The 17,200-nt window shown below is 44.1% G+C and overlaps 1 protein-coding gene across 3 annotated transcripts in view; it reads right to left on the bottom strand.

Moving 5' to 3' along the window:
* asph (aspartate beta-hydroxylase) overlaps positions 1–1,367 on the bottom strand; it is a 175,919-nt gene extending 174,552 nt beyond the window's left edge. The window contains exon 1 of one of the 3 annotated variants that reach the window (XM_069921406.1): positions 1,183–1,367. In XM_069921406.1, the coding sequence (XP_069777507.1) occupies positions 1,183–1,219 (37 nt within the window). In that variant the 5' untranslated portion in view covers positions 1,220–1,367. The remainder of the gene's footprint in view (positions 1–1,182) is intronic. The other 2 variants (XM_069921404.1, XM_069921405.1) reach the window with 2 other exon arrangements.
* Between the last annotated feature and the right edge of the window lie 15,833 nt (positions 1,368–17,200).

Below are 17,200 nucleotides of genomic sequence, written 5' to 3'. Positions count from 1 at the left end.
ATTTTGGAATATTTATATAAGTAAGGGAGGATAATGACCTTGATGAATGACAGTATTCCCAAAGGCAGGATACCCTAGTCCGATATCTAATGTTCAGGTGACAAAAAATTCAGTTGCAACTAACACATTATCATACTTCAAAGCTACTAAATATACTTAGAGTGTCAAGGAAGCTGAGAGGTCAGTAGGTGGGAAATATCAAGGAACAGAGTAAAGATCAAGAAGAGTCACTTCACAAGCTCATAATGAAACAGAGAAGGTGGTTAACACTGAAGTATCCTGTGAATGCCAGGTAAAGGAAGGGATGAAAAAACATTGGTGATACTTTTTTAAAAAAAAATGAAAAGCAGACAATATAAGGATCCAAGATTTTATGCAAATATTGTAGTTGCCTGTAGGTGTCCTAGATCAGGATTGTTGGATTTAGGCAATATTCCCCTTTATATTCCCCCATACAATAAATGAGTCTACATCCCATTGGGTACAAAGGGTCTGAAAAAAAAACTCGCACGGATCATGCAAGATTATAGTTACTGGAGAATAAGGAAGAATGGGATAAATGGGATATGACTTTCAGTTTCACAAGAAGGAACAAACGTCTTCAAACTGATGAATATCATCAAGGAAACCAACTAATTCTTTTTTTAAAAAAAGGATCAGGTAGCTTCCAACACTAAAGGATCTCTCGCTGTACAATATAAACCCACAAAGGTTGTTGAGACAAGATCTGTATCAACTTCAATGACTGCAGCAGCACATGAAACGTGAAATTTCAATCGATTAAATAAAGTGAGAGAAGAACGGGTCTCTACGCCCAGTGAAAAATAGAATGCAACACCTTCGCAGTTCGTTAGCGCCTGCAACTAAACTCAGGAATGAAACCCCTGTTCAAATGTGCTTCCGATCTCCAGGAGTGGAGACAAATCTTACATGATCCGCGAGCGATAACCACGACAGCACAAGGTGGAGTCACCTCCAGAGCTCGGGGAAACCGCAAAGGTCGGTTTCAAAACATGCAATCAGTCCCCACGTGAGAGCGCAGTGGGTAGGCGGGCCAGAGCCGGGCCCCATGGACCAGAGCCGGACCCCATGGCCCGGGTGACCCGCAGCGCCCTGTTCCCTCCCTGGAACCGGCAAACCACATCGGCTCCAGGGTGCAACCTCCCTCGGCCTCCCTCTCACCTTTCTTCGATCCCGCAGACTTGTTCTTCAAAGCCATGGTTTGCTCCACGAAGAGAATGAATCAGAGAAGAAATGAACGGAGACTAACCTCACTTTAATATCACATTAACCCAAACTTCGACCGCTCGACGTCGGGGCACGGCTGCAGTCGAATCGCAAGCGCCTCCGCGGTGATTGACGTCCAAACGACCCAATTGGAGCCAAGGTTCCTGGCTGCGATTGGATAAACGGCGTTTGACCCCGTGCCGCTGGGTGGAAGGAGGAGCGGGCGCGCTGAGCGAACGTGGCAACATGGCAGCATCAAAGGCTCGCGAGAGTCCAGCTGGGCTTCAACCTGCTGCATGCACTCATTTGTGGCATCTCACGTGCAATTCAGGAGAAACCTGTTCATCCCGCAGTGCCTGGCTCGTCCTTGAGGATGATTTCCTCTTAACCGAGCGTCATGGGTTCTGAGGTGGCTGGTGAGCCCAACGTGCATGGGAGTAGCAGGCTTTTGGTTCCAGATGGATGGATGGATGGATTGGTCCAAGGCGGGGCTGGCAGATGAGGCCCCTTCCACCGATTTTGCTCTGCCTCCTCGTGTTAACAACGAAAGCACTGGTTCTTGTTCTCCGGATGCGATTCTTAATTGTCTATTGGCGATGGATTCCGCAAAGTTCCACTCTTTCCTACAGACTTCCACAACTTACTTGAATAATTTCCTTTGAACTTCTGGTAATCTCTTGCCATGAAGGAACTCTGAGTTTGGATCCTGTGGTCAGGTGGGCCTCACTAAGCGCAATTCGTGTCTTTGTGAGAAGTGCCTTCGTGTTCACAAAATATGCTTGAGACAAAAGTTGAGAACAAAGAACATTTATTTATATTTACAACATTGCAAGGTTGGGTACTCTCCTCTTACCTCGGGAAAGTACCCCGAGGGCGGGAAGCCTCTTTGCTTTTATACAATTTTCACTTCACCTCCCCTTACATTTTACATTTGTCCTTCTTGGATTGGTTTGGCACTTTTCCCTATTTGTCTGAAACAAGCTCTTTGTGTGTACTTGCATATTTCTATGTCTGCTTAAATTCCTCTGTTATCTTGTTTACTTTGTTCTGCTTTATCATGCGCCATTTTACACAAAGAACATTTTAGCTTTTTCCTTACTTTTTTCTTTCTACCTTCTATAACTGTTTCAGAACTCCTACCATTAAAATAATAACTGTTTCTAAACTCCTACAAACCACCCCTTAAAAAGAGCTACGCTTTCAAACCTGTCTAAATAATAGAGGTATTTTTTTCCCATAGTTTCAGAAGGTTTTCTGCCGCTTCAGCATAATCCAGTTGTTGCAGAACCATAATGGGACTGATTTGTCGAATGGCTCATCTAACCAAACACTGGAGGCAAGGAAGGATGCAAGGGATCAGTATTAAGGCAAGAAGTATAAAGGCAATGAAGATAAGTGCTGAATGTATCCATGACCAGGAGCCACTGAACCATTTAGACAACCATGAGCCAACAGCGGGGTGCCATGTTGGCACAGGCACATGGGAGAGTTTCCGTATACGTGAAGAGATATCTTTAACAGCTTGTCCATTATTATCAATTTTAAGGCAGCAATTAGAGAGGTTCAGCTTGCCACACACACACCACCTTCTGCAGCCAATAAATAGTCCAGGGCTAGGTGGTTCTGATAAACGGTAGCCTGGATTTGCTGTTGTTTCTCTGCCAACAAATCTAAGGCAGTAGCTGTCTGGTTAGTAATTATTTCTAGGACAGCCTGCAAACGGATTAGACAATTAAGCATGTAAATTGGAGTTCAGTACCCCCATGAACCATCCTGTGCCCACGTAGCCGGTCCATAGTATGAAATTATGAGTTCAGGGAGCCAGTCATCCCCCCATTTGCCGATCTCAGCCGAACGGCATTGTATGGGGGAATGTAATCGAGTGGAAATATGTTCATCGGAATCTGGAGGAAGAAGATGGAAATGTGGTTGAATCATACCAATACAACAAGTCCCACTCTAGTCGGGTTCAAGGTATGTATAAGCCATATTCCCACAAATCCAATATAAGCTGTTGGGTGCATAGCCGGAAGGACTAGAATCTTCCCAGAAGGATGTCAGTGCAGGAATGGCCTGATAAGGGTTGAAACCAGTGCAATTCTAAAGCTCAACGTCGGCAAGGTCAGATGTATCATTAATGGGAACCGAGGGTACAGAGGGAACATCTGATCGATTAGAAAGGGACAGGAAGCCGGTAGGTGGGGTTGGAACCCAATTTCCACTAGTGATATTTTTCCAGCGCCGGCAAGCCAAATCGCCCTTTGGGTACCTGCTGTGCTCTTTTACCAAGCACTTAAAGCCTTGTGCCCGATGGAGATGTGGGGGGGCTGGTAGTCATGGTGGGGAGCTGGCTGATGGAGGACCTCAGTTTTCTTCAGGCTGACTTCCAGGCCAAACACTTTGGCAGTTTCCGCAAAGCAGGACGTCAAGCGCTGAAGAGCTGGCTCTGAATGGGCAACTAAAGCGGCATCGTCTGCAAAGAGTAGTTCACGGACAAGTTTCTCTTGTGTCTTGGTGTGAGCTTGCAGGAGCCTCAGATTGAAGAGACTGCCATCCGTGCGGTACCGGATGTAAACAGCGTCTTCATTGTTGGGGTCTTTCATGGCTTAGTTCAGCATCATGCTGAAGAAGATTGAAAAGAGGGTTGGTGCGAGAACGCAGCCTTGCTTCACGCCATTGTTAATGGAGAAGGGTTCAGAGAGCTCATTGCTGTATCTGACCCGACCTTGTTGGTTTTCGTGCAGTTGGATAATCACACAAAACTCAAAACGGTCAACCAGTTTACCTATCTCGGCTGCACCATATCATCAGATGCAAGGATCGACAATGAGATAGACAACAGACTCGCCAAGGCAAATAGCGCCTTTGGAAGACTACACAAAAGAGTCTGGAAAAACAACCAACTGAAAAACCTCACAAAGATAAGCGTATACAGAGCCGTTGTCATACCCACACTCCTGTTCGGCTCCGAATCATGGGTCCTCTACCGGCACCACCTACGGCTCCTAGAACGCTTCCACCAGCGTTGTCTCCGCTCCATCCTCAACATCCATTGGAGCACTTTCATCCCTAACGTCGAAGTACTCGAGATGGCAGAGGTCGACAGCATCGAGTCCACGCTGCTGAAGATCCAGCTGCGCTGGGTGGGTCACGTCTCCAGAATGGAGGACCATCGCCTTCCCAAGATCGTGTTATATGGCGAGCTCTCCACTGGCCACCGTGACAGAGATGCACCAAAGAAAAGGTACAAGGACTGCCTAAAGAAATCTCTTGGTGCCTGCCACATTGACCACCGCCAGTGGGCTGATATCGCCTCAAACCGTGCATCTTGGCGCCTCACAGTTTGGCGGGCAGCAACCTCCTTTGAAGAAGACCGCAGAGCCTACCTCACTGACAAAAGGCAAAGGAGGAAAAACCCAACACCCAACCCCAACCAACCATTTTTCCCCTGCAGCCACTGCAACCGTGTCTGCCTGTCCCGCATCGGACTTGTCAGCCCCTCCATAAATCTTCGTCCGCGAAGCCAAGCCAAAGAAAGAAGAAAGCCTTGTGGATGATTTTCTAACTTCCAAGACTCACAGGATCGACCAGAAGTGCAGGTGGAAAGATTAGAGGCAAGAAGTGTACAATCATCTAATGGCTCATCTCTCCATGGCCAAGTTCCATCCCGGGTTAGGCTGCTACAAATCCAACAGTTACGAACACCAAGCTCCTGGACAATAAGTTGATGTAAATCGACCCATAGGTTATCTCCAAGTAGTTGCCTATTGGCTTGTATTCTTGAAACTCGTGTGGCGAAACGGTGATCATGTTGGTACCACTATACTTAGAACCTGCCCACAGTGAAATCACTTCCTTCACTAGAGGGTCTCCCAGTTTTCCTAATTTGGAGGTACAGAAGGGTCCCGGGGTGGGGGGGGGCTATTTCTTGACCTACCTAGGGGAGAACCTTCTCCTAGACTTAGAAAAATGGTATATGTCTCGGAGGCAAAAGAACAATTGTCGTTCTTTCTTGGGACTACACAACCCTCCTTCGTCCCCGTCCACTTCTCAAAATACTTAATCTCCCTAAGCTCAACATCATTACCCGAAGTGCTGCCCCTCTTCCAAAAGGACTTAACACATTGGGAGCAAGACAGAGTGGAGGCCAAAGCAATGGGGAAAATAAAGAAAAATACAAACAAGGACATTATTATTATACACAAATCAAATTTTTCATCGCAGGGTGAGCTTGAGGTCACTAGGATGTCGCTCCGACTGCCAATATGAGCCTTCGAGGTCAGTGGAGATATTCTTGAGGGGCTGGTGATAACGTTTCACCCTCTGGACATGAGTCCACCCTTTTTCACGCGTTCGTGCAGCAGTATCTGTAACTAGAAGGACACAAAAAAGACCATCCCAGGTTGGCATCAACTTAACATCTTTCCAACTCTTTATCAATACCCAGTCACCGGGTTGAATGGTATGTATGGGGAATTCCAAAGGCGGCGTCTACGCCAGAATCCTCCTTCTTCTCTGATCAGCCAATGTGGCGGAAAGTTGCTGCAGATACTTAGATATAAATTGATAATTTGCCTCCGGTATTGGGAGGTCTGCATGGGACCCCAGATAGGGAAGGCCGAACATCATTTCATACGGGGAGATGGCAATATCATGACGGGGAGCGGTACGAATACGAATCAAAGCCATGGGTAAACATTTAAGCCAGGAGAGACCTGTCTCAGCACACAGGCGGGTGAGCTGAAGTTTACTCCCATGGATGCCTCCTTTGCGACCTCATCTGCCTGTCTGTTACCTCGGGCTTCGGGGCTTTCCCTTATCTGATGTCCCTGGACATGGACCACGGCCACCTTCTTAGGCAGCATTAAAGCATCCAAACATTTGATTATTAAATTTTCATGGACTAATTTTTGGTCCTTTCCTGTAATCAACCCCCATTCCTTCCAAATTTTTCCAAAGGTGTGTACAACTCCAAAAGCATATTTAGAATCTGTGTAAATTGTTCCTACGTTCCCCTGTAGCCCCTGGAGGGCTTGACACAGCGCATATAATTCGCATGTCTGAGCCAACCAGAGACCGGGCAGGCGACCAGCTTCAATAACTGAACCATCCTTGGCATCCACTATGCCATATCCACTGTAACGGGTTCCATCTATACAACAAGAAGAACCGTCTATAAACAATCTCTCTCCCTCACATAGAGGCTCATCCCCGAGATCGCTCCGGATCTTAGTCTGCAAATCTATTATTTCCAAGCACTCATGTTCCAGCTGATCATAGGCCATCTCACTTGATGGAGATACTAAGAATGCAGCTGGGTTCTGGTCTCGATTAGTAACCAGCGTCAAGTCATCTCGATCCATCAAAATTGCCTCATATTTTAGAATTCTCAAATCAGTCAAGCACCTCCCCCCCAAGCTGTAACAGAATAGTTTGGACGGTGTGCGGGGTGTGGACAGTGGTAATCTTACGACCCTCTTCTACCAGGACAGCGGTGGCAGCAATAGCCTGGACACACTCCGGCCATCCGCGCCAAACTGGGTCCAATACCTTGGACAAAAATGCCACTGGTTGCCGGAGCCTCATTCGCTCCTGGGTCAATACGCCCATAGCTGCCCCATCCTTTGCATTAGTAAATATGTCAAATGGTTTATTCAAATCAGGTAATGCCAACACTGGAGCCTTGGCAAGACAACTCTTTATCCTCTTAAATCTCTCCATTTCTTCTTCTGTCCAAACAAAAAGAGAATTATCTAGGCCAACTAACTTATCATACAAAAAATTTACCAAACTAGAATAATTTTCTTTCCAAATTCGGCAATATCCCACCAGACCAAGGAACTTCCTGAGCTCTCGGGCATCCTTGGGAGGTGGGACCTGCAAAATGCCACATATTCTCTCCGAGCTTATTCGCCGACACCCCTGACTAATTAGATGGCCCAGGTATTTTACCTCTGGCTGCACAAATTGCAATTTCGCCTCACTTACTCTCAACCCCTTTTCTCCCAGAAAGTTTAACATATCCACCGTATATTGTTTAACAGACTCTTGTCCTTCCCCCATAATCAATAAGTCATCTACATATTGTATAAGCTGACAATCCGATCTTTTTGGAGCTTCTTCCAACACTTATTCTAATACCTGGCCAAACAGATTAGGGGACTCTGTAAAGCCTTGCGGAAGAACTGTCCAGCGATACTGGTTCTTTCGTCCAGTATACGGGTTCTCACATTCAAAGGCGAACATGTCCCTATTACCCTCATCCAGGGGGCAAGCCCAAAAGGTGTCTTTCAGGTCTATCACACTAAACCATTTACTATTCGGGTCTATTTTTCCCATAATAGTATATGGATTAGGCACAACGGGGTATCGGGCCAAAATTACCTTATTTAACTCTCGTAGGTCTTGTACCTGCCGATAAGTACCGTCTGGTGTTTGTACTGGCAGTATTGGGGTATTAAAGGGGGACATACAGGGTTCGAGTAACCCATCCAATAATAGTTGATCAATCACGGGTTGCAGTCCCTTCCTTCTCTCCATTGGGATTGGGTATTGTTTTCGTCTAACAATCTGACTGGGGTCTTTCAACGTGACCTGAAGAGGAGGTACATCAAGCCCTCCCCCCCCCCCCCCGTTTCCTTTTCTCATCCATACCTTGGGGTCAATCAGCTCGCGATGTTCTTGTGTCAACATGTAGAACTGAACTCCAATTCCCTTTCCTTGAGGCCGGGTCCCAATACCCAATAGATCTTGCAAATCCTGTCCCAGCAGGCAGACTCCTGCTTGGGGAACTAGTAAAATATCTCCCTCTATCACTTTTCTTCCCATCTGTATTCTGAGGCCTTTTAATTCTGGAACCTCAAAATCCGATCCCCCAACCCCTGAAATAACTACTTTCCCATTAGGCACCATTCCTTTGGGTTTGGCTAGAATACTAGAACGAGCTGCTCCCGAATCTACCATAAAAATCATGTCCTTTTCGTGGGGTCCTATTCCAGAATTAAAAGGCCTCAGAATACAGATGGGAAGAAAAGTGATAGAGGGAGATATTTTACTAGTTCCCCAAGCAGGAGTCTGCCTGCTGGGACAGGATTTGCAAGATCTATTGGGTATTGGGACCCGGCCTCAAGGAAAGGGAATTGGAGTTCAGTTCTACATGTTGACACAAGAACATCGCGAGCTGATTGACCCCAAGGTATGGATGAGAAAAGGAAACGGGGGGGGGGGGGGAGGGCTTGATGTACCTCCTCTTCAGGTCACGTTGAAAGACCCCAGTCAGATTGTTAGACGAAAACAATACCCAATCCCAATGGAGAGAAGGAAGGGACTGCAACCCGTGATTGATCAACTATTATTGAATGGGTTACTCGAACCCTGTATGTCCCCCTTTAATACCCCAATACTGCCAGTACAAACACCAGACGGTACTTATCGGCAGGTACAAGACCTACGAGAGTTAAATAAGGTAATTTTGGCCCGATACCCCGTTGTGCCTAATCCATATACTATTATGGAAAAATAGCCTGCAGCTGACGTGGACTTTTTTACCCCCTCCATAAATCTTCGTCCGCGAAGCCAAGCCAAAGAAAAAGAAATACTTAAGTTTACTAATGGTTCTCCATGCAGCCCCATGGCACTCCTTACGAGAGAACCTTGACTTCCCTAATCTTCCTCTTCCATCAAAACATAGGACCGCGTGTCCCTAATCCTCTGGGGACATTCCCTCTTAAAGTGTCCCTCTCTTTTACAATAGTAACAAACCTTGCGTCCTGTCTGCCATCCTCTATTGGAACCACCTCTTGGGGACCCCGCTCGTGGACGGGGACCTTGAGGTTCATCCCATCCTTCAAATCCTGGCCCTCCTCTTTCTCTCATTCCCATCCATCCGCCCAGACCGGCGTCTTTGACCTCCCTGCTGTCCATCTACGACTTGCTTCACCACCTGCATCAAAATCTTCGCCTTCCCTTTTTGCTTATCCTCACTTCTTTGAACATAGGCTCTCTGGGCTATTTGTAGAAGTTGTGACAATCCCTGTTCATGCCAATTCTCAGTCTTTTGGAGTTTCTTTCTTATGTCCGGGGCTTAATTCATTACAAATCCTGTCAAAACTGCTCACCGGCTGGTGATTCTATATCCAGCCCCCCGTATTGTTGTATTGCCACCGCAATCTAGCCTTGAGGAACCTCAAATGCCTTTTTAAAATTTTGTCCCTTGGGTACCGATTCCCTCATTCCCTTTATTAAATTAACCCTATATTCTTCCATTTGAGTTCGGCCTTCAGTAGTTCCTTTATCCCAATTTGGATTCACCAAGGGAAACTTACCTTCTCCCGCCACAGCTCCTGGACCTCCTTGGTGTTCCCGATCCCATACTCTAATTCCCGGCTGTCTAATCATTCCTCTCTCGTCCAGAGTAAACAAAAGCCTTAAATATGGACATCAATTCATCCCAGGTGTAAATATTTGGCCCCAAAAACTGATCCAATTGTTCTGCACAAGCCTGGGGGTCCTCTATTAAGGACTTAATTTCTCGTTTAAAATTCCTCACTTCCGTACTTGTTTGAGGGATGTTAACAAATCCCATCGCACCTCCTGGACCTCCCAGGGGCACTTCACGAAGGGGACACATTTGCGCCTGGTGTGGGTCCGATCCCCGACCCCCTGGTAGGGTGGGGTCCCCCTTCTGTCGTCTAGGACTCAAATCAAACTCCCCGGCTTCCTCCTCACGGAGGGTTTCACACTGTTCCTCCGACAATCCCGTACAATCTAGGTCACCAACCTGGGGAGTAAGGGGTGGTGGAGGATGCTTAGCCTGTGATCTGGTCCTAACTACATTCTTCTATTCATTTTCATTAACAAGGTGTGGGGCGTGAAATGGACAACATTGGGAGGGGAGGATAAAGTGGGCGGGGAGGAAGAGGGGGCAACGGAGGAGCCGGCTCGGGATATGGAGGAGGTAATGCCTGTAAGGGGTCCCATTTTTCAGGAAGAGGAGCTGAAAGCTCCGGTTCCTTAGGTTTTGCCGGATCCCTTGTAGTCATCACCATTTGGTTCGATTCTACAAATAACCAACAGGCAGTGTAATTGGAGTCATCGGGTCTATTTTCATAAAACCACATATTCAGTGCCGAACCGTATTTTGGCCAAAATACCGAAGACCCTTTAATTGGATTCTTGGGCCACTCATGGCAACAATACCGAATCATTTTCTTTTTATTTTTCCCGCGGGTCCTTCCCGCACCCCAATTCATCAGTTGCTTCCCTAATGGGCTTCCCGGGGGAATTCTATCAATCGATCCTGTACTCGGACCTTTCTTTTTGCTCCCTCCCCCACCCATGGTGGAAAAATAGATCTTACCCGGCTGTTGATCCTTCCCAGCACGTCACTTATACGGTTGTCCCGTTGTTTGTTCTCAACGCCTCTTCTCGGATATCACTCGCTACGTCCACTGGCCGGACACTCGATGACCAGGAGTCTGGCTAAATCTGCCGGGGTGCACAGACCCCTCTTCAGACAAGCGCCAGTCAGTGGAAGGAGTGTGATCCCGGACAAGCTCCCAAGTTGTGAGAAGTGCCTTCGCGTTCACAAAATATGCTCGAGACAAAAGTTGAGGACAAAGAACATTTATTTATATTTACAACATTGCAAGGTTGGGTACTCTCCCCTTACCTCAGGAAAGTACCCCGAGGGGGGGAAGCCTCTTTGTTTTTATACAATTTTCACTTCACCTCCCCTTACATTTGTCTTACATTTGTCCTTCTTGGATTGGTTTGGCACTTTTCCCTATTCATCTGATTCTTGACTGACTCCAATTTTCTCTTATCCCGTGCTCACACCTCCTCTCCCCACCCCCTATTAAACAAGCTCTTTGTGTGTACGTGCATATTTCTATGTCTGCTTAAATTCCTCTGTTATCTTGTTTACTTTGTTCTGCTTTATCATGCGCCATTTTACACAAAGAACATTTTAGCTTTTTCCTTGCTTTTTTCTTTCTACCTTCTATAACTGTTTCAGAACTCCTACCATTAAAATAATAACTGTTTCAGAACTCCTACCATTAAAATAATAACTTTCTCTGGATTTATCAAAAAAAGACGCACAACAGACAATATTTGTAAATTTATTAACTTAATTCATGCAGTTGAAGGAAATAAAGCACCTGCAGTAGCAGTTGCTTTAGACGCAGAGAAGGCCTTCGACAGAGTAGAATGGAATTATTTGTTCAAAGTATTGCAAAAATTCAGTTTACCGGAGAAGTATATTAATTGGATTAAAGCATTAAATAAGGGACCGTTAGCGAAAGTGACAGTAAATGGACATGTATCAAAGCAATTTAACTTAAGCAGGTCAACGCAGCAGGGATGCCCACTATCACCTTTATTGTTTGCGTTAGCTATAGAACCACTAGCAGAATTGATAAGAATAGATAATAATATAAAAGGAATAAAAATAAAAGACAAGGAATATAAAATCAGTCTATTTGCGGATGATGTTATAGTGTACTTAACAGAACCAGAACTATCAATAAAAGAATTATATAAGAAATTGAAGGAATATGGAGAAGTGTCGGGTTACAAGATAAACGTAAATAAAAGTGAAGCAATGCCTATGAATAATGCAGATTTCTCAAAATTTAAGAAGGAATCTCCATTTAGATGGCAAATGCAGGCAATAAGATACCTAGGTGTACAAATAAACAAAAATCTCGGCCAATTATACAAACTCAATTATTATCCACTAATGAAAAAATTACAGGACGATTTAGAGCATTGGAAAGATCTACCACTAACACTAATAGGAAGGATAAACTGTATTAAAATGAACATTTTTCCAAGGATATTATACTTATTTCAGGCATTGCCAATACAACTGACAGAAAAATTCTTCAAAGAGTTAAAGAAAATAATAAGGAATTTTTTATGGAGAGGGGGGAAACCGAGGATAGCACTGGATAAGTTAACAGAATGGTATAAACAAGGAGGCTTACAATTGCCAAACTTTAAAAATTATTATAGAGCCGCACAATTAAGATACCTATCAGATTTTTATCAAACAAGGGAAAAACCAGACTGGACGAGATTAGAATTAGATAAAATAGGGGAAAAGATACCTGAACACATATTATATAAATGGGATGAAAAATTGGTACAACATAGAACTTCTCCAGTATTACATCATCTCCTCAATATTTGGAAGAAGATTCATGTAGAAAGAAATAAAACAAATTATCAATTACCAAAACTAATATTGACGCAAAATAAGTTACTCCCTTTTACAATAGATAACCTTTCCTTTAGAGAATGGGGAAAAAAGGGATTAAAAGAATAGAGAACTGTTTTTCAGGAAGTAGATTCTTATCCTTTGAACAAATGAGAGATAAGTACAATATAACTGGAGATACAGCGCTGGCATATTACCAACTGAGATCCTACTTGAAAGATAAATTAGGAAGCAATTTGAGTTTGCCAGAGGGAAGTAACCTTGAATATGTGATTACAGATACAATGTTAATCAAAAGATTTATAACAAATATGTATATTAAACTGCAAGAAAAAGAGAATGAGGAAACAAATGGTAAAACTAAACAAAAATGGGAACAAGATTTAAATATAAAGATAAAAAAGGAAACATGGGAGAAATTATGTTCTGGAACGATGAGAAATACAATAAATACGAGGCTACGTATGATACAATATAACTGGCTACACAGACTATACATTACACCTCAAAAGTTAAATAAATGGGACCCAACAGTATCTGATAGATGTTTTCGATGTAAAAAAGAAATGGGAACAACAATTCATGCAATCTGGACATGTGAGAAAGTAGAAAAATTTTGGGAAGATCTCAATCAGATATTAAATAAAATAACAGAAAACAATATACCAAAGAATCCAGAGATCTTTCTCCTAAGTAACATAAAAAACAAAGAATTTGGAATTGATTTGGAGGATGCACAAAAAAGATTTGTTAAGACAGCCCTAGCCGTAGCAAAAAAATGTATTATGTCAACCTGGAAATTGGAAGATAATCTGAAAATACAACAATGGTATATAGAAACGAATAAATGTATTCCATTAGAAAAAATTACATATAGTTTAAGAAATAATATTGAAATATTCGAACAAATATGGGAGCCTTACATTAAATACAATAGCGAAAACCTACCGGGGACAATCATTACCTAAGTTGATGGAAGGAGAAGGAAAGAAAAGAATGGACTCAGTAGAATTTCTGGTGTATTTTTGTTGAATGACAACATTATCTGACTGGTTTAATGTAACCTAGATTGTATACCTAAAATGGATGGGAGGGGGGGGTGGGGGGGTGGCTTGGGAGGAGGGAGGGGGGGGGGAGAAAAAGTCACTGTATATGTGTGAAAAAGAAAAAGTGTGTAGCATGGCTAATGTGATTTATGGTGTGAAAAATAAAAAATTTAAAAAAAAAAACTTTCTAAACTCCTACATCTTAGTGCAGGACTTGGGTGTGGAATGCTGCCATTTGACTGTTCATCTGAAGGTTTTTTTACAGAATCGGGACTATTTCCTCAGTGTTTTGAGGTACCTACTGTTCCAGGTGGTGTAACGTGTCCTTGTTGCACCTGTTACTAATATTGTTTAAGGATCAGGCTGATGACCAAACTGAATAGATTAAGCAGAGGTCAATGAAGCATTCAGTGGTATCTGTCATGATGTTAATATTTTGCTGTTTGTTATTAAGAAAATGACTGAATCTAACAGGTGCCAGTGCCTGGATAAGTTGTGTTTGCCATGGAGATTTGGTTGAATCTCATAATAACTCTTTGAGATGACGGTAGATTCTTTCGCAAGTCTGATCACCTGGTGGGGCTCCTTCTTCCCGCATACAGACAGAGCCTAAAAAGGGAGGCTCCAGAGATCAGGACACCCAGAAGGTGGTTGTGGAAGTGTAGCACGAATAAAAGCTCATGTCTGGGGGGGAGAACACACACTTTTATTAGCTTATAATGAAGGGTAGTGTCTTACAAGGGTCTTCAGTGGGGCTCTGGGTTGAGGTGGGGAAACCTGAGTTATATATAGGTAGATGGGGAGGAGCCAGCCATCTGCACAACCCGTCACCAGTGAATCTCAGTTCACTGCAGGAAGGCAGAAGAATGGTTACAGGACTGCTTCAAGTCAGTAGATTGCACTGTGTTTCAGAACGCAGCTGAGCATCTGAATAATTACACCAAGACTTTATCAAAACAGCTGTGGATGAGTATGTCCCCGCCAAATCGTTCAGGGTTTCGCAACCAGAAGCCCTAGATGAACAGTGAAATCAGGAACTTTCCAAGCCAGATAACAGACATTCAAGTCTTGAGATCCAGAACATACACAAGGAGCAGGTATGACCAATGAAAATCCATCTCCTGGGCAAAGTAGAGATTCCAAACAAGAATGGAAATGATGAAGGATACTGACAGCTGGGCAAGGACGAAATGATATAACCTGCAACAAAATCAAATCTGGTGCAATAGGAGACTGCAAAGCTTCACTCTCAGATGAACCTAATGCCTTCTGCTCCTGATTCGACCACCAGCAAAAGGAAGAACCACTTCACACTCCAATGTCCTCTGTTGATCCTCTACTATCACTGTCCGAGGATGATTTACAGACTGGCTTCAGGAGACTGAATCCAAAGAAAGCATCTGGCCCAGCTGGAGTACCTGGCTGAGTATTGAAAACCTGAGTAGACCAACTTGCCAATATGTTCATGGATTTCTTCAACATCTCACTCCATCAGGGGTGTTTTACCCACCTGTTTCCAAAAGGCCTTAATTGTTCTGGTGCCCAAGAAGTGTGTGGTAACTTGCCTAAATGACTACTAACTAATGACACTCATATCCTTGGTGATGAAGTGTTCGGAGAAGCTAGTGTTGAAGCATGTCAACTCCTGTCTGAGCAGCGACATGGATCTGTTCCAGTTTGCCTACCAGGGCAATGGGTCAGCGGCAGATGCAATTTTCACTGCCTCGACACAAAACCCTAGAGCACCTGGAAAGCAGAGACACGTACTGAACATCAGGATGTGCTTTATAAATTTAAATTTTAAATTTGGACATGCAGCATGGTAACAGGCCTTTCCAGCCCATAAGCTCGATTAACCCCCATTTGTTTTAAAGGGAGAGAGGAAACCAGCGCACCCAGAGGAAAGCCACACAGACGTGGAGAGAATGTACATACACCTTATGGGGAGTGCTGGATTCAAACTTGGGTCGCTGGCACTATAATAGCATTGCGTTATCAACAACAGTTCAGCATTCAACACCTTCATCCCCTCAAAACTGATCAGCAAATTCCAAGACCTGGGCCTCAATACACCACTGTAAAACTGGTACCTGGATTTCCTCACCTCCGGACCCCAATCAATAAGGATTGGTAAAACCTCCTACATAATGTCCATCAGTACCAGAGCTCCACGTGGCTCTACTCACTTTACCCCTCTGATTGTGTGACTCAGTACGACAGCACCATCTACAAAATTGCTAACAAATTCATTTGTATAAAAAGGGGCCATGAGTCAGCATAGAGGAAGGAGATTGAAAACTTGGCTGATTGTTGTACTAACCACAACTTTGCACTCAATGTCACCAAAACCAAGGAGTTGATTGTAGACTTTAGGGAGGGAAAGCCAGAGGTGTAGGATCCAGTGATCAGTGGGGGATCAGAAGTAGAGAGGGTGAACAAATATAAATTCCTGGGAGTCACTACCTCAAAGGAACTTGCCTGGACCCAAAACATTAATGTCATCATGAACAAAGCACGTCAGTGCCTCTACTTTCTCTGGAGTTAGCGGAGGTTTGATATGACATTGAAAACCTTGACAAACTTCTATAGATGTGTAGTGGAAAGTGTTGACTGGCTGCATCAAGATCTGGTATGGGAGGATGGAGTAGTGGCCGGACGGTGAACTCCAGCCCTCTCCAGAAAAGTCGGGAAAAACAAAGGAAAACACAAAGACACAGAAATAAAAGTTACAGAAAAGTGAGTATAAAGGTGGAAAGAAGATGGCGACAAAAAAAGAAAAATCGAAAGCAACGATAAGTAGAGAGGAAGAGAAGACAAAGGAGGAAAAAGGTGAAGGCCTTACCTGTCCGAAGAGGCCCGCTGCGGAGAGAGAAACCCGCTCCCTCAGGTCAGTAAATAATGGACTACAAAAATGGCTCGCTGAGCCGAGTAAAAGTGCGCAACCGCGCATGCGCGAGGAACCGCGCATGCGCGAGGAATCGCGCATGCGCGATGCGAATGAAAAAAAACACACCGACGGGAGGGGGGACCAGCTGGGGAGTCGATCTCCACAGCCGGCAATGACAGCTGCAGAACACCTGCAGCAAGAAGAGACCACAGAAGACAATAGAAACAAGAAAGAAGAGAAGGAAAGGGCACCAAAGAAACAACAGATGGCCAACCCAGAGGAAGAAGAAGAGGAAGAGGAAGAGTACAGTGAAATAGAAGAAGAAAAGAAAGGCAAGATAAAGGATATACTTTCTCTTATTAAAGGATACATGGAGTCATTTAAAGAATGGCAAACACAGGAATTTAAGGATTTAAGAAAAAGAATAAACAACACAGAAGAGAAAATGAATAAAATAGAGATGACCTTAACAGAAATGGGAAAGAAAATGGACAAGATGGAAGAGCGGGCAGTAGCAGCAGAAATGGAGGTAGAAGACTTAAAAAAGAAATTGGAGGAATCTAATAAAAAAACTAAAGAGACACAAGAACTACTAGCTCAAAAAATAGATACAATGGAAAATTATAACAGAAGAAATAACATAAAGATAGTGGGCCTTAAGGAAGATGAAGAAGGCAAGAATATGAGGGAGTTTATAAAAGAGTGGATCCCCAAGACCCTAGGATGTCCAGAACTACAGCAAGAAATGGAAATAGAAAGGGCACATAGAGTATTGGCCTCTAAACCACAACCACAACAAAAACCAAGATCTATTGTAGT

The sequence above is a fragment of the Narcine bancroftii genome, chromosome 2, assembly GCF_036971445.1.
Source record: "Narcine bancroftii isolate sNarBan1 chromosome 2, sNarBan1.hap1, whole genome shotgun sequence".
Lineage (NCBI taxonomy): Eukaryota > Metazoa > Chordata > Chondrichthyes > Torpediniformes > Narcinidae > Narcine > Narcine bancroftii.
The sequence above is the reverse complement of the archived record's forward strand: the minus strand, read 5'-3'. Positions and strand labels throughout refer to the sequence as shown.